General features: G+C 37.4%; 1 protein-coding gene across 6 annotated transcripts in view; it reads right to left on the minus strand.

Moving 5' to 3' along the window:
* STXBP5L (syntaxin binding protein 5L) overlaps nucleotides 1-24,777 on the minus strand; it is a 212,417-nt gene that overhangs the window by 33,217 nt on the left and 154,423 nt on the right. Inside the window, exons 18-21 of one of the 6 annotated variants that reach the window (XM_076348380.1) lie at nucleotides 23,292-23,443; nucleotides 21,546-21,617; nucleotides 14,531-14,596; nucleotides 5,231-5,281 (exon numbers count right to left, since the gene is read on the minus strand). In XM_076348380.1, the coding sequence (XP_076204495.1) occupies nucleotides 5,231-5,281; nucleotides 14,531-14,596; nucleotides 21,546-21,617; nucleotides 23,292-23,443 (341 nt within the window). Of the gene's footprint in view, nucleotides 1-5,230; nucleotides 5,282-14,524; nucleotides 14,597-21,545; nucleotides 21,618-23,291; nucleotides 23,444-24,777 lie in introns of all 6 variants that reach the window. The other 5 variants (XM_076348414.1, XM_076348405.1, XM_076348396.1 and 2 more) reach the window with 5 other exon arrangements.

The following is a 24,777-nucleotide window of genomic DNA, read 5'->3' on the forward strand; positions in this document are numbered from 1 at the left end:
GCTTGTCAGACTGCATCTCAAGTCCCGTGCTCAGTTTTGGGCTCCCCATTACAAGTAAGATATTGACATACAGGCATGAGTTCAGCAGGGGTCCACCAAGCCTGTAAGGGAGTTGGCACACATGAGGAGAGGCTGAGAACTAGGGGGTTTTTTTCAGCCTTAAGAAGAGAAGACTCAGGGGAGACCTTATTGCTGTCTGCAACTCTCTGATCTGGATATATGGAGAAGATAGAGCCAGACACTTCTCAGAGGTGCACAGTGATTGGATGAGAGGCAAAGGACACAGCTTCGAACACAGGAAATTCTGGTTAGATATTAGGAAAAACTTTTTTCCTGTGTGGATGATCAAATACTGGAACAGGTTGCCCAGAGAGGTTGTGGACCCCCTGTCCTTGGAGGTATTCGAGACTCAACTGGACACTGCCCTGACCTACCTGGTCTAACTAGACCTGCTTTGAGCAGGGTGATGGCCTAGCCAATCTCTAGAGGTCCCTTCCAACCTTAGTTATGCTATGATTCTAACTACAAGCAGAGTTCAGATGATTTCTCAATTCCCCAATGGTATTTTCAGACCGAAAAGTGAACAGAAATTACTCTACCCTTCTGGAAGGAGACACACATTGGACAGTCCATAAAATCCTTTACATGTAAAAATACATATCATTTTCAATGTATATTGACAAGTAATTCAAGAAAAGCATTGTTAAAGTTGGATGTCTGAATTGCCTTTTCTAAAAATGTCAGACCAAGGAGGAAAGCAACTCTTGTAATTTCAAATTTTCTGAAATGTTCTTTGGCATTGTAAACAGAATTACAGATCCAGAGCCAGAAAAAACTAATACAGAATGCTCCACTTAAAATCTACCAGTTTGTCCAATGCAGCAGTAAGCAAAAACAGATTAAAAGCTTCAGAATTTTGCCAGTGCCTAGTGTCTGCTATAAACTACTTCGAAAGGGTAAAGCAAGAATTGCTGTAACCCCACAGCTCATCCTTAAAATAAAAATGAGGTCTTCTTTACCATATCCAGGTACTGTTCCATAGGCTTGGGAGCATCCAGGAAGTAACACTTCCTTTGCAATGAACTACAAAGGCATCAAATGGTGGATGTTTTCATATTATAATTCTGTTATGGTACGCAGAAATCTTTAAGGAAAGAAAAATCAAACAGATTCCACAAACCTCGTACAAAATGGACAAAATGGAATACAGAGTTATAACCAAAGCTCCTTTGTCTGACCCCTACAATTGTGTTTTATGAAGCCAACTTTCAGAATTAAAGTTTTTGGGCCTCTGCATCAGAAGACATTTCTCAAATCCTTGAAAAAACTGAGCTTATTTGCTACTTTGTCTAGTTTTTCACTGCTGTATAAAATGGGAGACATTATCTCTGACCTGGTAAAGAATTCATTCACTGCTTGTAAATATCTGCAGAAAGCATAGGAAATTATATTAATCTTTTGAAGATCACAGTTTAGCGAAAAGTAACAAAAGATGTCTGTGTCTATTTGCATTTTCTTTTGTTCTTTGGCTAATAAAGTCTAGGTGATAGCATAAATTCATACAGTGAAACCATCTGTTCATAGGAATTAAATGAAAATTAGCAGTTACCGAGTATCTCTATCTTTAGTTAGGACTTCTGTCTAGCTCCCTGTGATCACCTGGACACTTTGAAAGCTTTTAGTGAAATGAGCAGAAATATTTCCTAAAAGAAAAATACAAGCTAATGCTTAAAGTGGCTGGTGAAGCAAAGTTAGAAAACTCTCATATAAAAGCAGTTGTATACGTCTGGCTACATCCCAGATTCTCCACTTGATTAAATTAGATTAGGATTATCCCCATAATTCATTCCACTGCGACAGTGCATGGAAATGTAGATGATCTTTTCAGAAAACTTTGGGAAACAGTATTAGCTTCAAAAATAAAGATACTATCCTTCAGAGCGGCCTCCGAAGGATAATAGGGAAACTGTACAGTATATGCAATGTTACATCCTCCTCCCGGCCAACTCAAATAAACATTGGGTTACCATGATCTGCAGTAGCTAAAACTATCAAAAAGTTTCATTGTATCCCCACATATGGCATATTCTCACGTTTCTGTCTGGAGACATGGCACCCACAGGTGACAAGTTCTTCAGCAGGGATAGATAATAATCACTACATCAAAATAAAAATGCTGAGGTCAACTAAATTATCAGTCGTACAAAGGTCAAAATGGAGTCCCAAAGTACCTTTAAGTCATGAAAATCCTGACAAGGTTTAACTAGAACACCCTCAGTCATCAGATCACACATTATTCCCTTAAATGCTAGCAAACTACTCCCCAAGCAATTCTCAGTACTGGCAGCATCTCCACCTGAAATAAATTTAACTTCTACTTAACCTCTACTATTACAATTCAAAGCAAAGTGAAAGGAAGGACATTACATGAGCCAGATCCTAGGAAGGGAGAAGCACTGTAAGGTGCCAAATGCTAATGTATTTCCCAATTAGCTGCAGTTCGGTGCTGAGTGTAGGCGATGTATCAGCACTCTATGGAAAGTTATGAGCCAGAGCCAATGGGATGGATATACAATATCTTATCATTTGAAAGTGGTGACCTGAATATCTTTAAAAGAAGTGTGGGCCAGAGAGTATTGTTATCCCTTGAATATTCAGACTATGGGTGCAATCTCAGGCAACAGCCAAACAATGGATAAATAATCTCTAAGAGCTCTGCCAGTGTATCCAGGACATTTTGGAGCAGAAGTAAATGAAATGTAGACATTAGTCTTCACTTTTTCCAGGAACTCTCATTTAAATGTAGCTCCATACATTGAGAAAGAGAGACTTTTTCCAGCCTGTTGTGAAGTGAGCAATCTATAATTCAGCACAGTTTTAATGGCTAGAACAATTAACAGGAATCTTCTGCCCTTCTAAGACAGTCATGAAGGAGAACTGAAACAAGTTTTTTTTGTTTTGTTTCAGGATTGTTGTTTTTTTTTTAAACCTTCCTCTGCAGTTGATTAGCCATGAGTATCTGCCAGCTTATACATTGAATGCTGCTTCCACATGCTTTATCCTTAGCAATCCACTAGGCTCCTTGGTAATATGAGTACAGAGCACCCAATAGCTGTGGCAGTAACAGCAAACAGAATGCTTAAGTGAAAATTTGGTAATACCTTTCAGTGTGTATGAAGCTTTTGAAATTAATGGAGTTCCACTAGTTTCTGCAAGATGTTGAAATAGACCTTCTTAGACTTATTTTTAGTTTATACTTAACTTGTTCTACATTATTAAAAAATAATGAGTACAGGTAAATAGAAGAATGGTAGAAACATGACTGTTGTGAAATCAAAATCACAGACAGGATTATGCATTCCATTAATCTTCAAACTTCCCTACATATGTCATACATTTAAGATGGATCATCATGCCTCCTACACTCTTAGGTTGAATTTGGTTAACTTTTACAGCTTTCCTTCTGTACACAGTTGTCCTGCTCCCCAGTCCTTGGGGTTTTGGGGGGGGGGGGGGTTTTGTGGCTTTTTTGGTTGATTTTTTTAACATAAATCTGCCTTCAATTTGTCAGTATATTCTAGGCAATGCTTACAATATTGTCCAGCTCCCAGCATGATTACAGCAAAGCTGATGGCAAGGCTTTTTCTCTGGTATGCAACTTTTTTATATTATAAAGTAAAGCCCTCACCACTTCTAGTTACATTGATTTGTTTCTTGCATTTCTAAAAACCTATAAATCCAGTCTTTTACACATCAAATTTATCTTTTTCTTGTGTAATGATTCAGGATCTAAATCTATTTCATGCTATGTGTCCTTCAAGATTATGTATTTTTAACAATACTAACAAAAAGAAGTCTGACCTGTAGAATATGGTTTAGCCTTAGGTCCTACCCTATGGCTATTTTGATACTCTAAGTATTCACCTTCCCTTTTAATAGCTGCCCATTTATTTAGTGATAAATATTAATTTTACAGGTCTATAGCTGCCTACATCACTCCTTTTACCTTTGTGGAGTATTATAGGTATTACAATTTTCCACTCCAAATTTTTTTTTTTGTGTATTCCTACGTTCCTAGTTTCTCTAACATCACTATTAGTGATGGAGTAAGTTATTTCAACTAAATCACTCTGTACACTGAAATCTGCACAATCTGGATTGAATTTCCCAATGATTTTTCAACATTTATTTACTTAATCTTTATCAGGAGCTATTAGAAGTTTTGCAAGTTCCTCAGTCATTTGTAATGTGGAAGACATATTTATTCCCCTGACTTTTGCCTTGGGGAACAGTGCTACATTGGTTAATACATGCACATGATTCCTAGTGACAGAAATTAAGTTCAGCTGCATTATGCAAGGATGTGATCCAACTTTAATTTCTATCTCTAAAAAGACACTCAAAGTAATGAGGCATGGCTACACGGCTTTTTCAGTCATCTTACACGAGAAACTTCCCATGAGAGCAAAACTAGAAAGGACTCCTTGAGACTGAGAATATTTAAAGACAATTATTCAAATCTGTGTGTGAACCACACATTCCAACCCAAATGCCAGGAGCAATCCCCTTTATGTGGATATTTAAGAGGGCATGATCTGCCCCAAACATTTTTGGGTTACGCAAGATGTTGAATTTTCATTTTAGCTTTTTTGAGGTGACATTTCTGCTCTTACTATGCATTTCCACTGAAATATTAAAGACTTGAGAAAAAGGTTACAGCAAACTGTGTACTTAACAGTTGGCTGAGGTAAGTCTCAAGGAGAGCAGCGAGACACAAATGACTGATTTCTGATCTGAATTCTTAGAAGTTCAAAGACACCATAAAATATAGATGTTCAACTGTCTTATCACTGTTGTGGCACGAAATCTGTACATCAAATAAAGAAAATAGACTAGCGCATGCATCGGGTGTTATAGGCAGAGATAAACATCACTGACAACCAGTTATAATGGCTCAAGTGTGTAAAAAGTTCTGGAGCCTTTTCGTAATAAAATATTACACACACAGTGTGTAATGGCTGGCAAAATATGTCTACATAAAATAAATGAATATTAAACGAGCAAAATGCTGAGAGCTGCCAACAGAACTGTATGGGTTAATAGGTGGTTTTTAGAAAGCCTTTTCAGACAAAGCCTCCAAGGTTATTGTGTTATTTCATGAATCAGTCGGTAAAATGTTTTGCCAATGAATGTAAGGAAGTTTAAAGCTGTTGGCTTTCGCCTACCGTACCAAGATCAGTCTTAAGATCTGTTGGCAGACTTAACTTTCTTGATCCTTTAACTGAAACAACAGAAAAAGGAGAAAGGCAGTTGTTAATAAGTAAGAAAGAAAAAGGAGCGAGGGAAAACAACATGCCATCTTCTGGTTAATACCATGTTGCAAATCTGTAGCACTGTTTTTTTTAATCAGCATATAAAGGCAGAATTATGTTTAAATATTTTCACGTACACCATTCAGCAAAATAAATGTAACTGAACAAAGAAGCACTGGAAAAAACATTACTCCAGCTCTCAAGAAGTGAATGGTGCTTTACACAGCTTTGGCTGTGTGCTGCAATATCTTACCTTGTGATGACAGGAATGATAAAAAAAAAACCAAATGAGATTAAGGCAAATATTGCAAATGCTGGTTATGCAGCATATCACAAATATTTAAACACCTGGAAACCAATTTAATAAGAGGGTGCAATGAAATTATGAGTTCTGATGACATCATACCTCAAGATACCATTTGAAAAAGAGAGGGTATGTTGTACAGGTAATGGAGACAGAACACACGATTGTAATATTACGGAAAGGAAGACAGATTGCACAGAAACGAAATACAGCAGCTTCAGGATATAATGTGTGTTATCTAGACATCAAAATATTGCACTTAATTTACTGAAGATTTAATTATCTGTTGTATTCCAATTATGCAACAAAACCATGATTTTGCTTCTGTTCAAAAATGTTTTCATTTCCTTACACACGAACACATTTTTAAACAATGAACACCAGAGAACTGAAATGAAGCATGTCTTGTAGCAGTCAAAACGGCATTAAATTTATTAAAAGAATGCCTTAAGAAATCTTCTATTAATTATTCAGAAGACTTAATTTCCAATATGGTTCTTTCATTTTGCATTCATTCAGTATTTTTTCCCATTGGTTTCTGGCTTTTACCCCTTACCCATACTGTCTGTTACTAGAAATGAACAATGAAGTATTTGTCAGCTAACTATTATACTTCTACAGAAAGTCCCACATGGTAAGTATCACAGTGACAGGAACACTGGGACATATGAATATAAGGAACAAGTCCTTTGTAATTCCTATTTAATAAGCTTTTAGGTCAGAAGGATGCCCCGAACAGCCACTTACCATTTTAAGTCACAGAGCCCCTAAAAGAAATTCTGTTGTATACTTTTGTAAAGTGTCATAAACTACAAAGCCTGCAATGTGGCAGAAGAAAGTATCAGCTGGCACCTATGCTAGATGTTTTTCTTTCTTTCTTCAGGGAAGAGCAGGGGAGCCCTCCAGGCTCTCGAGCAACATTTTGGTATCAGTAGAACCAGCACAGCCCTCCCAATAACCCATTTCTAGCTGTCACGTTAACTGGATGCTTTGGGACAAGGCAAAGAGATCTCTTCAGATCAACCCAACATCAAAATATACATCACTAACATGAAAATTCTTGAATTTGGATACCAAGTGTTAGGCTCCTACATCCATTTTGGGCACTCACACAAAGTGCAGCTTGATTTTTCAGAACAGCCTTTTAAAAACATTCCATTTATCTGAGCAGCTGTCATACGCTCTTTCAGACTGTGAATGGAGGATACTGCTCCAGAAAATCAGTGCTTTGCTATAGAGAAAGAGAAAGCAGCATCACTCATGATATAATGTCCTTTAAAGGAAAGGACAACATCTGGCCCAACCAGCCCTCTGAAAAAGGATTACCAATTCCTGAGGAATACTGTGGGACACTACTAACAGACTAGGATCTAGATTAGGATATTTCAGAGCTATAAAACATAGCTGCATTTAACACTAAGGAGCTTCATTAGTGCTGTCATCATGGAGGCTTTGAGCTTTGCAAAGTGGTGGTTTAACCTCTTCTATTTCTATGTTACAGATGTTTCTGTATAACAGGAATTACATGTCTTGTGTTATATGCCACAGCTGTTCCCAAATTGTGGTATGTATGTCTGAACTGCAAGACTGCAGAAATAGCTCCCAACTATTTGTGTGCAGGCTCATACAGGACATGCAAAGTATGCACTTTCTGATTCCTCTGAAGGACTCTAAACAGGCTTGATTTGGGAGCTGCCACAGCTGCTCACAGACGCAATAGGCATACCATACTGAAGGCTGCAATCTAACTCAGTCACAGGATGCTGAAGAGACTGAGGATCGGGAAGAAGAGGAGTATACAGTTGATGAGTTGGTTTATGGGTACAGGGATAGAATAGGGGACATGGTGAGTAGGGGGCTAAAAGACAAAGGAGACACAGAGCATGAGGAAATGAAGGAATTGCAGTTGAGGAAGCCAGGAGTTACTCCTACCGCCATGTCCACCACCAAATGTGGAAATTTTTGGCGTAGGACATGATTGTGCTAGGACACAGCGTGGACCACTGTCAGTAGACCACATCTTGGAGGGTAAAAACAAAAGGAAGAGCTGGTTGCTTTCATGCTTTATTGTGATTAAAGCTGTGCATATTACTTTTCTCTGAGTAAAACTAAGATTTTACTATTAAACTGATCAGAATGTGGGTATTATTATGTAACCTATTTTTAGTACCTAAATCATGTATATTTTACTATGTCTACATTTATTATAAAGGAGGATCATGCATGTAAACCTATCTTGCTGAGAAAGAGCTTTTGAAAACCAGTTTAATTTAAGAGTGAAGTAGAGTATAAAGGTTCAAGAGGCTAGCAGAGTTGTTTGTTACCATTATTTGTTTGCATTCATGCTGGAGGCAGCCAGCAGAAATTGTGATGCCACAGTGCAAGGGAAGACAGCCCCCGCCCAAAAGAGCTTAATGTGTAAACAGTCAAGTTATCCAACTGTGGGATGAGAAAGAGGCACAGACAGAGTTAATAGGTATGGTCTGGCAGCTAGCTAAGCTGAACACCCAGTTCTCCTGACCAGACAACCTATCTCATAGCCATATGGTTCCTATGAGTCTTTCAATGAAAACACCAAGGCACAACCAACAAACAAATGTGCGCTCGTAGCTATGACATTCAGTGGTGTGTTCCCCTCAGCTGTTACAGCAGGACTGTAGTCAGAAAATTGAATATTATTCAAAATGAAGATGACTTCATATGGCTTTTTTCCTATTCGGCAGCTTCTGCCTGCGTAATACTTTGGAGTATCAGTCCCAGTCTCCTTCTGCTAAAACATGGATTTAAGAGCCTAATATTTAGATACCCACTTGGACAAGGTACACAGTAAGGTCCTGGAGGTTTGGCTGCTGGGACTCAGAGCCAATGTAGAGACAGCCCTCTTCCATTGGTGGCCTCAGGCAGCACTTTCCCGTGGGAGCTGCTTTCAAGCTGAACCTAACTCTCACCCCTGCCCTGAGCTACAGTTTGTGCTCCACTGCTGCCATTCCTGTGCCTGGCCATGGCCCTGCTGATCCAGACCTGGACTCATGGACTGACATCCTCCGCTGTCCCTGGACCTGCCTGGTGATCACCAGGCTGTGTTTGGCCCTGGTCACCCTCCCCAGAGCTGCCCTGCTCTCTTGCTTAGTTCCTGTCTTCCTGGTCCATAGGAGCTGCTGGCCCCTGTTGGTGAGCTCAGGCCCCCTTGAAACCTGAGCCAAGCACCATGGGCTGCATGGGGGCTACCCCCACTGCTGCCCCTGAGCCAAACACCATGGCCCAACCCAGGTCCCCATTTCCTGCCCTCTGCCAGCTCGTACTGCTCCCTGTTCCTTGCTAATCCCTACATACACATCCCTTCTCAAGATCTTAAGCAAGCATGAATTCACCTGATCAGAAACCCCCTCACATATTGGAAAAAGTGATAAAATTCACCTTGTATTCACAGTGCAGGAGCTAACCTCTCTTTAATGATTAATTTGCCTTCTGATTAGTAAACATTCTTTTTAATTTAATATAAGTAGAAATGGTTATGGTAGCAGTGTTATCAATAATCAAGTTTCAAAATAAATTACATTCTATGCTTTCCGCACACCCAAAATGTTTTGAAACATTTACTTTCTTGCTCGTTTTCCATAAGAATATAATTTTCAAACTGAGTCAAACCTCTTCAGCTACTTTGTGGTTATCCGCAAGTTAAAAAAGAGTGACTATTAGGAACTTAATAATATTCTTCTTGAAACAAAGCTATTTAAAAACATTTCACGTAGGAAAGTGGGATTAGCATAGCATGGGCCTAATCCCAGCAGATTTAACCAGTGGAATGAATCAGGATATCAGCACTTGGAAATCACAGTACGTATAAAAACTCGCAATCTTGCCTTTAGAGACCTGTTCCAAAGCTCATGGGAATCAATTGTGGAAATCTTTACATAGCCTTCTCTCTAAGCTCTATGGTCTTAAAAGCATTTTGGATGCGAGCCCCCAATATGAAGGTGATTTCTTAAGAAAAAAACACAAATGCATTTTCATTTTAGAACACACATTTGAGAAGTCACTGTCCTATACACGGACTGATGAAATTCTTTCCTTCTGGTCTTTGAAAGAAGTCTAAACTGTCCATTGCATCTTACACAACAAAGTTAAACAACCGCTCAAAGATGCATTTTCTTGTACTCACAGTGTATTCTCAACTACATGCTTCAATATGAAGCTGCATATAAATGGCTAAAGCAGCAAGGGACATATATATTATATAATTATGTATATTATATCTATTATATTCCTAAGAGCCCCTGAATAAATTTTCCTAGTGAGATGATAAAAATAAAGGTAAACTTTACTGGAATGGGTACAGTTCTGTAATATATTATATAGTAATTAACTCCAACATTGGATGTAGCACCATTTACATTATGAGTGCTTACAAGGCTCAGAGTTTTTTATTTTGTTTTAGAGCTACTGAGCTCTTACATGCCATTGTAGAGTGAATGTAGTATGAAGCCCTAACTTTTGAGCTCCAAATCACAAACACCACTCAAAATGCAGTTTGACTTCCTCCACTGGAAGAACATGGCGTGCATGAGTAAGAATAAGATATTCTGATGGTATCGAAAAATCCTGATCTCCACTGTTCTTTATATGATTTGAGGGTTTTTTTAAGCCACTCAAATACTATTATATGGCATGCCATGCTGCATCACTGCTCTCATGAAACATGCTTTATATAGATAAGTGTTTTGGTTTTTTATTTTTAAAGTTTTTTGTTCCACAATTTTTACCAATGTTATTCCATTTATATTGCTATATCTGGAATACATTTTATTTACAGTGGAAACTGCCACCACTCAAATATTCACAAATAAGCAGAACCTTTCAAATGGCTCTATTAACTTTTTGTCTTCCTGTACAGTACTGGAAATGCATCACTATAGTATTTAAATACTAATTTAATTAAAATAAGATACCAGTAGTTAAGGTAGATTATTCCTCTCCTCTGCCTACCATTCTTAAAATGCAAGGTTGGTATTTCTTCACTTGCTGCTACCCTCTGTGAGGCACTGTGAATTTCAGAGAAATTTTCATCAAATGGTTTAATCTCATGTTCTAGTCTGAAAGGTGTTCAGAATGGGAAACTGATTTTTCAATTACATTGTCTGCAAAGCCATGCTTTAGTAAATAGTACAGGAGGAGCACCTGAAAAGACAGTCTTGTGAAACAAGTTTAAAATATTGCTTAATGGAAGAAGCTGGATTTGTACTGAATTAGAAACCAGCCATGCACGTAAAAGGAGTATTCTTCAGCACTGAGTCTCTTGCTCAGGGCTCCAACACTCATATCGGTGATAGAACACAAATGCCTAATTTTGATTTGAGGCAGGGGAGAAGAGAAACAACAAAGCTGAAGTACTGAGTTGGCCTAGGCTGGCTCCGCAGAAGCTTAGTCAGAGGTTAAAACATTGACAAGCAGTAGGTTGTTACAGGCAAAATAAATTTTTCAGGGAAACTGAGATGGTTCAGGTAGGCTAAGCAATGTTCAGGATCAGAACTGTTCAGGATCAGACCAAGAGATGAGGAGGCAGGAGATTTTTCAATTTCTCCAAGAAGCTTTTATCAACACTGTTCTTATGGGCCTGGTTGGAACTGAAATCTGACTAAGTTATGTGACAGTGTGCTCCCCCACCCAACCTGACCTTTACCTCCTGTATCCCTGCTTAAGCGATAACTACCAGGGGCAGTCGTTAATGGATGCTGATAGTGATAGCTTCGTCCATTAACGAAGTGGATTCGGGAGCCAGATAACAACACAATAGCCCTTGGTTATTGTGAGAAATATGCCCACCTGACCACAGTTATCAGTATGCAAATATGACTGTAAGTCAATCATCTTACCCCTACAAATAGTGAGCAGCCCAAGAGCCCTTTGAGCTCTCCTGCATGGCAGTGGGCTGCACGCCAGGATCTCCCTTGAGTAGGGATGCCTCTCAAGGTTACTCCTCGAGGTTGAGAGATTCCTTGCCACAACAGATACTTGGTAGGTGACTGATAGCATGCTAAACTTTGAAACCTTAGCTAAGTGATATAAAGGATTGATTGCGCATATATAATCCTGTAGACATAAACCATTGACCAAGTCTGGGACTAGGATTGGATCCAGCTGCACTCTGAGAAGTTTAGAAAGCAAGGGGGTCCTTTCTGAACCTCATGACTCAACGGGAGGGTCTCCCTGACAGTTTTGTCTGACCCTGTCCTCTATGCAGTAAATAATCAAGCGTACCTTGCCATCGAATCTTGTTCACTGCCGCATTTACCATTGAACTTTGTTAATTCACACTTTAACTCACTGTTTTCTATCAATAAAGTACTGTTGCTCCTCTCTTACGAGTGAAGTGCAGTCTCACTCCATCCACGACAAGTTACTAATGGCTCTCTTAGATGTAAAGCTGTTTGCATCTATATTGGCAATTAGCGTGCTGGAGGGATTCTTCCTAGGCATTGTCTTGGAGTCTCAAAGTATGTACGTGAGCACATCAGTGTTGTTCCTCAAATCATTCCCCTTCTGATGGAACTGAGGATGAAGTTGCTCACCAGTGTGCCATCATGTGTGTGGCGTTTGTCACGTAGACTAGTGTCCTCCAGCAGTTTGCACTTTGTGTATGCGTTGTGCATACTCAGGGCCAGTAACTGGCATGAACTTCACTGCCAGGTGAAGAACTGATGTTGATGTGGTCTGGCAACCATAATGAATTGCAACAACTCAAACTCCGTTCCTTCTGTCTTTGCAATCTCATCAGTTGGTGATGTAGTCATACCCAGTAGGACCTTCGTTGGGCAGCAACTTGAATCACTGGACTCAGCAGCCAAGTGTTATTTCTGTTTCTACTAAATTTCTGAAGGATAAAGTCTTGGCCTATCTTCAGCAGAGATCTGTAGTCAAACACGGATATCATGGGACTCTACAGAGTACAGCACACTTCCATTATGGAGCCTGTGTACCATGAACTTTAAATAGATCAAAGGCAAGACTGGAAGCAGACGGATCCTCTTTGATGAATCCGTAACTATGCAGATCAATCAGTTGTGTTCTATGACAAAGAAATGTTAGCCAGTACAAAGGCTGATGTAGCTGGGAGGCCGTGCTGAGAAGCACAAGGTAGTTCCGCTCCCAAGTTCTTGGAGGTCGCAATTTTGAGGTCAGTTACTCCAGGTGATTAGACTGGATTTTCCCCAGTTTTAGAGCAGGTATGCCAAAGCAAAATTATTTTAATTTTGCATTAATTTAATAAATAACTAATATCAGTCACAGTAAAAGTAACTTCTATTTTAAACAGCAGTAAATTCTAATAATAGTTACTGCCAACAAAATTGCACCTGAGTTCACATTTTAAAGATTCAAATATAGCTTGGAAAACAACATGGAAGGGCTAAAATAGGAAACATTAATAAATATGCCATGTTTTCCCTGTTGAATGATCTCCAAAACAGAAAAGCAGAATAAACTTTGGAGCAAATAATCTTAAATTTATCTGAAATAGATATTTTTGATCAATAGCAGAATGAAAAATTGAAGCTAACTGCAGAAAAAGTAAGGTGCTATAGGAGGTGCTACCATTATAAAACTAAGCATATGCACATATGTTTACCAAGTCAGTGATCTCTTAGTTTTCAGTAAAAAGAAAAAGAGAGTTTGTAGCTCGTTTCTGGAGAGAAGATTGAAAAGATGAACCCCAGTGAGCCACACAATAAACAAATTATACTGAGTTATAAAATGTTTTATTTTACAGCCCATATAATGCGTTTCTGAGGCTCAGCTCAAGAGTTTGAGCTCCTAGTGTTATACCAATATTATTATAGCCTATTTCACTTTGATATTCCCATGTCTACAGAATTTGAGTTGCAAATAGTGCAAGGAAATACATATTTCAAAACAACTATTTTGTTTTAGTTCTTGATGTGTCAGAGAAACACTTTCATTAGTTTCAGCTTTTTGTAAATTACTAATTAGTGGCCTCCATTCAAGATTAATGTGTCCTGTTATAATAAAGTAAAATATGTGAAATAAGAACAGACACTTTGAATAGTGTATTTGTGGGAATTTGTTACCATAACTAAGGGGGGGGGGGGGGGGAGGAAAAGTATCTATCAATACTTACCAAACTACAAGGAAAAAAAGAGTGATATGCGTACCAGAAGCAAAATGAATGTATCGCAGCTACACCTGCTTATTTTCCATCACATTTAAGTCAGCTACTAGAAAACAGGTCTAAGCAACGATCTTTAAGACAGTGAACTCACATTAAAGAGATCAATGCAGACTAGGCACTTGCAGAAAAAGTCTCTAGGAATGAGATGAACTCCACCTTCTGAAGGACTATGGGTAAAATGGGAAACATTTATAAATTTTTAAATGGCCATGATTTCACTGCTGGGTCAGAGTGGTTGATAAGCGAATATTTTTATTTGAGGTTACGCTTCCACTGTAAATTACATAACTTAGGCACTGGTGGATTCTAATGGTTAAAATTTACCATCTCCATATTGCTGCTTTTCAAATACTTTCTCTACATGCACATATGCATAATATATATATAAAATTATAAGGACTCCCTACTGAAAAAAAAAAAGTCAGAAAGCCTTTTAAGAAAACAGAGAAACAAGCCTCTAATAGGAGGATATAGGAATATACCTGCACAATGTTGTTAATTCAAATGTTTTCATACTCTTCACCTCAAGATGCACCACGTACATTTAATTTTTCTTTAAGTAAACAGACTTGGGATTTTATTGTGCTATGTAATAAGCACTTCTCCAGTAATTTCGTCTCTTTTGGAACTGTAACTATGCACTCCGCTTCTTAGGGGTTAATGAAACACAGTGATGCATGACATGAATGGCTTATACAGACTGCAGGAAGAGAAGCCAATCACCTTTACCTGAAGTGGGAGACTTGCAACGCTCTAGCTCCAGGGAAACTGGACTGTCACTGAGTTCAGTCAGGCCTGAAAAAATGGAGTTAAAAAGTTAAGTTACAATCTAACAGGGCATGCTTCAACTTTCTTGGTTGATGATATTCTGCACTTTAAAGTAAATTTGGAGAAAGGAATGGTGTGAAATGGAGGGAAATATCTATTTCAGATAACTGCAGTTATCAGGCTGTCACTGCAGAAATTGAGGTCTGGTTTAAAAATCACACCTCTTGTTAACTCAGATTTGTTTTCTGAGTGCCTCAGGGTAGACAAAGAGTGACTGTACCTAACGAGAGAAAACAAGTAAATATTGTTTAAAATTTACATCTGTGATATGAATCAAACTCATTCATCCCTGTCAAACTGATGTGGAAACAACTCTATGCTTTCAACTGCTGCAGAATGCAGGGAGAAAACCTTAAAACGGGGGTGGGGTGGGGTGGGAAAAACTGAAAAAAACCCCCGACAGTACTGGTGAAAGAAGAAAGTGAATACAAAAATATCACCACTACTATACAATATTAGGAACTTTTATATGAATTCACACAAGATAGCTCATTTTAAAGGACACAGAGGCAATGATAATGCTGTCTGAATATAACACGGAATTTTTGGTCAAGATACTTTATATATTATTCATAAATATTTGTGAGGAACTCATTTGTAGCAGTCTACTATGGAAGACGGCAACAAGTAAAGTAATCTTAGTTTATACTGCTTAAGCTTGGGCTTGTTTCTGTGATCAGACTAAGATTCATCTTTGGCACAGGTTGCATGTACAAGTTCAAACATGCCTTTTGGCATGCTAGGGAGAGAAAGTCTGAGCTCATGCTACCCTTTACCATGGGCTAACTGTTGAGTGGATGAACTGGGCATGGCCATACCTATTCAAATGTACCCTTCGTATGTATCCCATGGTGCCCTATGGCCTATATTAAGTGGTCCACACTTGTTATAAAGAGCTCTGACACTTCATGCCATAGGCTACTTAGGACTGGCAGACAGCCCAGCACCAGACATCCATCTGCTAGCAATGTGGACTCACGGCATTCAGGTCATAGAACCTAGTGAACGTTAGCCCACATTCAGATGTGCATTACTATTACTGATACTGTGTTTACACACTGCACACGTTGTATCCTGGAAGTCAAACATCCTATCACAACCTTTCAATATGCTTTAATCTGGTACCATGCCTCCTGCAACGTGACATGTTTTAATTTCTATGGCTTCTGGACCCTCAGGCTGAGAGGACCTCATCCCTAAAATTCAGAGACCCTTGTTTTAAAAAAATTCTGCTACCATTTTGTCACCAATGCTGTCCTCTTTGTATTAAAAACAGTGCGATCTTATACGTAGGTACTGGTTTTTTGTTTGTTTTTTTGTTTTTTTTTTACAATGTAATTTTGAACTGCTCTGAGAAATGGGGAGAATCCAGAGCCCCAACAAGCAGAATAAAAAGCTTCTACCACTAATGAAGCTGCATGAGTGCTAGAACAATTTTGAGAGTGCTTAGGAAAAAACAGCAGCATTGATTTGGCCTGTAAGTCAGTAGTAATGACATATTTGCTCCTGACTTCTAAACAACAAAAGATTACAGTCTAGATACTAATGTTGAAAATCAAAGATTTTTTATTTTGAGAAACGTACTTGAATCTTTCTTTGATTCAACTTAGAATCTGTGAGGGAATTTTATATTCCAATCAATTATGAGTCCAGTCACTTTTGACATTATGATAGAATTCAGGAACTGCAACCATTTAGGGAGCCTCTCTGTGTATAGCTTTCTTACAGCAAATCTTACTTCTACCTGACTCTAGGGTTTCTGTATGTACCTAGAGATTTGGGACATAATTGATTTTTGCTGTAGAACTGTCTGCAAGGTACAGTGGGAGCGAGTTTGGTGCATTTGCATAGCACCAGAGGCATTGGATAAATAAAATGAAATATTAAACTGTTTCTTTTACAAATGCAGTATTGGAGGTATTAAAATTTTAACACTATGGTTATGATGTTGTGATTAATGAAATTCTTCTAAACCTTGTATAGTTACTATTGGTGATAATTACAATGTCGAATGCCAGGTCAGATTTTGCTTCTAAATAGAGTTTCTTCTTTTTTTTTTTTTTTGTGAAACAGAAACAATATTACAGCCCAATATAAGTTATGGTGCCACTGACTTAAGTAGGAAATGCACCAAGTCGCACCACTGTTCTGAAAACCCAAGAGCAACCACCGTGAGAATACCTCAAGCTCTTTATGTTTGGCAACAGTTTTACAATTTACAACAGTAAAGATACGTTGCATGTTATGGTATTTAAAAATGGTGAACATGTGAACTTCTCTACAAATCTAGACTTGTCAAGCCACTATCACCTCTAACAATGACCACCAACAGATGCTTTAAACAAAAAAAAAAAGTGCAATGAGTCCCCATGTTAAGCATAAGTGGTACTATGTGCTGCCCTGCACAAGGGCATTGTCTTAATCTCAGACACTTAGATTTGCTTACGCGCTGCCACTTGCAGATTTTCTCCTGCCATAAATCTTTCTTGCTTAGAAATATTATAATGAGTTCTTCTCATTATCCATCCAGGTATCCAAAGTCTCTTTTAATCTTACTAAATTCTAAATCCCAAAGATGTTATATGGCAATGAATTGCACAATCATCATTCACTGAAAGGAATAAACGTACATTTGTCAATTTTTACGTGTTACCTTTGATTCCATTAAATGTTGTCTTTTGTTTCCCTTTGAGATAGGAAAGAGCTCTCAAGCTTTTCTTTGTACTATTGCTTATTTTCTACTGTCATTTCCTTTTTAAGGAAACCAAGCTAAATCTTTTCAGTAATTTATCATGGATAAGTATTTCCATGCAACTCAGCTTCCCTTGAATGTTTGAGAGACTACAACGGCTACTGAAGTTAGATTACAAAAATATTTTCAGTTTTCCTTTTGAAGGTCTGTAGGCCCAATCTGTGTCCTGAGATATTTTAGCTATTTTTAGCCAAAAAAACCCATGCCAGCAAATTTTGAGTCCAGGTAGAGCAAGAAGAATATAGCAACAAGGGCAAATAACTGAGATTGGCAATGTAAACAACCACCGGTGAGAAGATGTAACCATTGACATTATAAAGAAATTGGCTTTGATTTGAACAAATTATAAACATGTGAAAATAGCGCAAGATGTAAATATACTACATAAGGCATTAAAGCACTTTTAAAGACATGTCCCATGGATACTTCTCAGTTTACTGTGATTCCCATTTCCTCTTTATTAAAGGATCAAAAAAATGTACTGTCTAGTATGGAGTAACAACTTTTATGAACTCATGATTTAATTTAAAATTATTTTTGAAATTTTAAATTTATATTTCTATGATTAAATGATACAGACTGATATTTACCTAAAAGCACCCAAAGCCATCACATATTTGCTTATAAATAAATGAATTATAAATAAATTATCACAAATATTCACAAGCCAGTAAGTAAGCCCAGTGTTATCTTAATCCATCATCTTCACACCGAATTACCACACTGTTTTCTTTATGTTTAAATATGATGCATTCTTTGGAAATGACAGTTAGTTCAGAATATAGCTGTCAACTTAAAACTCAACCTATATTAGCTTCTACTATGTTGTCAGGTGTGATTTAAAGTGTCAATTACTGATATGTAATGACTCATAACACACAGTTTTCTGTGTCCTCCTGTCAGACCAAGTTTACTTTTGCTCACATCCTCTCAAGGGACCGGCCTGAAGGAGGAACAAGGAGTTCTCACTGAAAAGTCTTCATTCTGAAAATTATTTTCCAATGGATCAACATCCTTTGAACTTGCCAACTTTTTGGATGCTTCATAAAGACTATTTATTTTCTTGTTTTACCAACAGATGGTATGAATTTCTAGTAGGAGATGCAAATTGCTTTTGCAAGTTGGTATTTTTATATTCTGCTGCAAACACTATCTCTCTAGATGCAGGAAATGTACTTGTTTTAATATTTGAATATATAACATATACAACTTGATTTCAATTGAAGAAAAAAAAAAAAAAAGAAAACCAAACAAACAACAACACAGTTCTGCATTACTGCAGGGAGAGTTTATTTTATTTGGCTTGGCACATATTCTTGCTACAAAGGAAGGTGGCTTCCAGCAGATGTTATAGCAAATGGAATAGGTCATCAACACCAGAAAGCTACCTCCAGCTCTGCACTTACCCTCATCTTAGCCTCTTATTTTCCTCAAATTACTTCCCCTGATAGGACAATTATGTTTCAGTCTCTGCCATTATGTATGCGTAGAACCGATTACATTTCTCCTTCTAATTTCTTCCCTTCTTGCTTCTCCCTTCCCACTTTTACCTCCCAAACCAGCAAATGTGCTGTCTTAATGCTCTAAGTCCACTCTAGATGCTTTTGAGTCTAGCTTACACATGTATACATTACTCTTATCAAGCTCTCTATAGATTTATTGGCTAAAATTCAAAACAATTATTCCACCACTGTGCTTTGCATGTTGCATGCCCTCGACATTGCTGATTATGTCTTTCCTTTGGAAAACCTCTCTTCTCCCAACATACTGCTTCTTTTCCCTGTTTGATGGTTTGTGGTGTCCCCCCCCCCCCTTTTCCTCTTCAGTTGCAAGGCACCCCAGACTGAAACATCAACACTTCCTTTATCTCTCTGTCCCAGCAGTTGAGGAGATTCTCTCCTATAAACAGGGCAACAAATATCTTTTTTTACCCTAATGATTCATACATACACATCTCTAACTTGGATTCCTTCCATCCAAGTTAGAGTAGTAATCCTGCCTTTCTAAAATTTATTCACAAGTGTCCAGACATGACCTTAACATCGCCAAGATGAACTCTATTTTTTTTGTGTTGAAGTCTTCTCTTTGCTCTTCAACACAGCTAACAGCACCACTGTCTTCCCTGATACTCTAATCCATAATATTGGTTTCATCCTTGGAACATCCCACTTTAACTTTCAGATTCAGGCTGGATAGTAAACTGGACTGTTTCTTCCTGCAAATCACCTCCAAAATGACCGACAAAAGTCTAAGTATCTTGCTCGTTGATAATCTCTTCTTTGGTTTTAGTGCCTGCAAGTCTTATTCTCTCAAACTGATCCTCATGAAATTATCTTCCTGGTTCATTACTTAATTGAATCAACTCCCGATATGTCTTCCCATTAACTTCCATTTTCATTTATATAACCCTCAAAACTTTAGACCTAATGCTTATATTATCACATGACTGCATCTTCTTTTGCCTTAATAATATCAGCTTCAACTGCACAATTTCCAAAAATAGTTTATTTTTCTTTTCCCATCATCATCCCTTACGAGAAGAGATAAACTTGTAAGCAAAATCCTAAATCCATTCTCAATACCCGTCTTAAAACTCCTATCTCAGATAAGACATATAACAAAGCATAAGTTGAGAATGACTTAGCAAGATATTTTACAGTCTATGACACATTCCTGCCCTGTTCTTTATCTTATCACCTGGTGCATCTTTCAGATCATACAGTACATACTCCTGTATAAGTATCAAATGGCAAAAGCAACAACCAAATAATTTTTGAGGAATGAAATGACGCTGTTAATGATCTTGCACAAGAGTCAGACTCATACTCCTCAGTTATGATGTATACAGAAAGATTTTGTGGACTTTTCTCATTTTGGGGTTGAAGATGGAAACAAGATAATACATTTTCAGCTATGAAAAACTCTGTGGTCTGTGTTTGTCATTTTGAATGAAAATGTTGGTCATTTTTGGTCTTAGAATCTATTAATTTTTTAGTGGGGAAAACCCCCCAAACTTCTGACTGCAGTCTGTCCCTCAGGTTCTCTGTTACAGACTTGAAATTAGCAAGACCAGACTAATAAACTTTAAGACATTATACACCAAACCTTTTTATGGACTGTTGGATTTGTAACTGGACTAGTCTTTTAACTAGACAGGCCACCTTTTATGAAGTATAATGAAATAAAATCATAGAAATCAGTTGTTGAGTAATCAGTCTAGAGAGATGGAATAGAATTTCTTGTGTGAGTGTACAAATATATTTCAATAGCTACATAACGCTGTATTTATGCGAGACGATAAAACAACTGCCACTCCTTTATCTTGCCTATACTGAGTATTTAATGTAAAATTGCCTATCCAGTTGTTCTATGAAAACTACTTTAAAAAGATGAATAAGAGGCATCCTGGAGACCTAATTACATATAAGCACTGCAGTTAATTAAGATACATACAGCTCATCTGTTGAACAGTCATTTTTGCAAAATTAATTATAGCTTTGTTCATCGCATTCTGCAGTGAATACTAATATTTAAATTGCATATCACTGTAATTCAAAATTTAAAGATATTAAAAACATTAATTTTCATAGCTCTCTTTGATGTATGTATTTTTATACCCACTTTACATTCCCCATTAAAGATCAGAGGCATGGAATGGTTCCCCAAAGCCAAATATTGAAGTACCAAACGAAGATTAAAATTTTAAATTTCACAGTACCCAATCCAATTGGTACTGTTTTAAGCCACATTGCTCTTCTGAAAATAGGGAAGAATTAATTAATAACTACAACCAGGCAGTGCCATTGCAAAACAAGAAATGCTTCATATAAGTAGATGTACACTGAAATAAATATAAAACCAAAGAAAGATACTGTCATCAAGAACGTAACATTGTTGAAAGCTCATTTCTAAGGCCCAATCTGCCCCCTGTAAGTCACTGAGGTTTCCTCATTGACTCTTTTGGAAGAAGAAAACAGATCTGAAATATCTGTATAATAAAGGTAATTGTCAAAATTAAGCATGGTTGACATCACAAAATGTAATAAGTTTGCATGCATGCTGAATGTGTTTAAAAAAACACATTACAAAGCACAAACACATGGGTTTAAGTCAGGCATAGTCCAATCATGATAAAGCTATTTGCCTAACCTTTATAGAACTTACTCTGATAGGAAGTACGGATCCGTTTCGTTAAATCTGGATAAAAGTTAGACAGGCCACGCATGCAAAAGTTGTCTTTGGAACATGCCAGTACACCAGCATCAGCAGCAGGCAGAGGAAAGAGAGAAAAAACAGTCTAAAGTGAAAGGAAGTGATATCATAACCAGCATCTAGAACAGCCAAGGTGAAGAAATTTCAGCAGATGCTTACCTTCCAATTGGGAGATACAATAACAAAAATAATCAAAAAAGTAAAGGATGTGGGATGGATGGTGAGAAAGCAGCTGAGGCTTTTTTTAGATGCATCGTTTCTATGAGCGATCTAGAAGTGTGTATTCCTTCTTAGCAGTCACTTATCCCCAGTGGGCTCCATTCTAGCTACACTGCATAGCTGGAGCATTGCCTTAAAGAATTGGCCAAGACTGTCACTGACATAGAGAAATCCTACGTGGTACAGTGTTGATAATAGTTATTTCTACATCAGCTACCCTCCACCTTTTGTACAGGGCTCTGCAGCACGTTGCTTGTGACTAGCTGCTCAAATTACTTTGGGAGCTGCTGTGGGGCTGGCTGAACCAGATAGAGAAGCTGAAGGTAGCTTAAAGCTGCTTGTCTCTTCTCTCCTCAGCTGTGCCAAATTTATAACTTCAACACTTGGCACAGATGAGAACTAAGCTTGCCATGATTAAATGCCTAGAAAGTGAGATAAATGGTCTTTCAGGAATGGAAGTAGGCCTGAAGGGTTACATTTTGTTCTCTAAATTTTACTTTCTGTTTGGAGTACAAACATATTCCCAATTAAAAAAAGTTTCCATTGACTCTATGGAGAAATAGGATTTGATGATTTAGTGCAGGGTCTGCTGATGAAAATGCTGATGTGATAAACCCGCTATAATCTGCTGCTTTTATAATTTTGTGGTTAGATTTAAAAATGAACATTTTCAAACAAATTTTTAAATCTAATTCTAAAACTTCACAGCTATGTAAAACACATTTCATAATTGTGTCTGAATCTAGTATGTTACTACGGAATACGTAGAGCAAAAAGACTTGAAACAGAAGATCTGACTTTTTTTTCCTCATACAAGTAAATTTTTTAAATAACAAAAAATGTATGGTAAAGTTTAGCTGCATTGATGGACTAATATTTCTAACACACAATGCATAATAATAGCTATGACTTACAAATGTGATCCTCTTGGCATCAAATTTTAAAATGGGGTACAGCTGGATTTAGTAAGTTTGTATCAAGAACTTCAATTCACCAACAAAGTGGCTAATTTGAGCTACTTGTGCTACCTACATAACATTTCTCTCAGGTGTTACACTTCTCCAAACACAACTGCCTATTCAAATACCAATGAATAGCACTTGGCAGAAGATACAATTAAGTTTAAATTGAAGTCTTACCTATTGGTATGAACTTATTGAAACCAGAAAGAAAATAGCATACAGACTACACTTCAAGTGACGGCCAGAGAAACAATTTACTGCTCTGCTCATTACAATTTTTTTTAGAGACTCAGCTAAGGGAATTACTTGCTGACCTCCATCCCAAAAGAATAAACTTTGTAAAACATTTTGTTTCTGAGAAAGTGTCAGTATCTAAAACATATCAGGTTTCTTTTGTCAAGTTATAGAAACTCCATTGGCCGGCAAATAGTCATGCATTTCAAAAGCACTATAAAAAGCCACAGGCAAAAAATCAAAGAACATGTCAGGCTCATAACCACAGTAATTTATTTCCTACCTGCAGCAAACTGCTTGCTCTTGCGAGGTGAACGGGGTTGACGCTGGTATGGATCACTTGATCCATATAGGTCAAGTGTTCCCATGCTCAGCAGTACTGTCTTCTGCATAAAGTCCACAACAGCCAAACCATTGCAGTTTCCAAATGCCACTCTGAGAAAAGAAATGTTCCTCAAAAGTATTAGTAATATGTAATCAAGTGGTGCAAACAATAATTATTAATTATTATTATGAATTCTACATAAACATTTTCTTCAGAAACTATTCAAAACTTACTTTTTATAATTCTTTTATATTTGTAATCCTGAATTTATAAAATTGTGTCCTGAAACACAATAATTGGCATTCCAGAACGCAGACTGCCCACTTTAATTAACTTTCTATGCCAAACGCATTGCAATAATGTCTAAATATAATTCTAGTAATACTGATGTAAATTAAGAGTACAAATCTGGACATAGACCTTAAAAAGTGGTTATATATATATATAAACTACAAATATAAATTAAAATATAAATAAAAATAAATTTACAGTTGTTATTTAAAAATCTAAATATAAATGATAAATGAAATATATTAAGCTGTATTGTGGAGATAGCCAAATCTGAAAGATATTTATAAAATTTCTTTCCAAGTCTGTCAGCTTGGCTACATTATAGATTCCTGCTAAATCAGCTTCTACCCCTCTGAAATGATTCCATAACTGACATTTTCATCGTGCTTTGAAACAAGATCTCTCAACTGGTATGAGATTGCCTAAGATCTGGACTACAGTCTTTTTATAAGGAGAAAGAGATGGAACAATTTATATCTTTTGCTGCCTAGAAACTCCCTCTAGAAGCATTCTGCCCTGATTCTGCTCTATTGCTACTACTGATTCCCTTCTGACATCAGTTTCAGAAAGAGGAAAGAAGTTGTATTGGACCAGCAGCACTTTCTCTTCTCCCATAAAAATGCTTTCTGTTCATGTTTTTTCCCCAACTTGCAAGGGGTGGAGGTTGAGGGGGGAATTAGACAATATGTCTATCTAAGAAAAAGGAAGAAAACAAAGACACTAAACATGTCTATATGTAAGACCTGGGAGAAAGTCTTGAAGTTAACCATAGCATATGGAAACCCATATATCTCAGCAGATAAAATCTCACTAAAGCATTAAACCTATTTAAGATTTAATAGCAAAATAAATTCACAGAGCATATGACTATCCGCAGGATCCGTATGCCAAACTCTTGCACTGCATTGTTGGAGACTTCATTCAAGCAGAAATATTATATACTGACGGCTAGTCTACAGAAGTCCCTTCTTTTCTATCAGACTGCAATTTTAACTTCCAGATTGAAAGGATTACAGGTACAGCCACAAAGAAACTCAAAATCCCGAACTATGCTCAATCATATTAGGAATCATTTGTGATCAAGTTCCGTCATTTTATGTAAAAAGTGACTAAGGTGGTCAGTTCAATGCCCTGCAAGATATTTAAACACTCA

This window comes from Aptenodytes patagonicus, chromosome 1 (genome assembly GCF_965638725.1).
Source record: "Aptenodytes patagonicus chromosome 1, bAptPat1.pri.cur, whole genome shotgun sequence".
Taxonomy (NCBI): domain Eukaryota; kingdom Metazoa; phylum Chordata; class Aves; order Sphenisciformes; family Spheniscidae; genus Aptenodytes; species Aptenodytes patagonicus.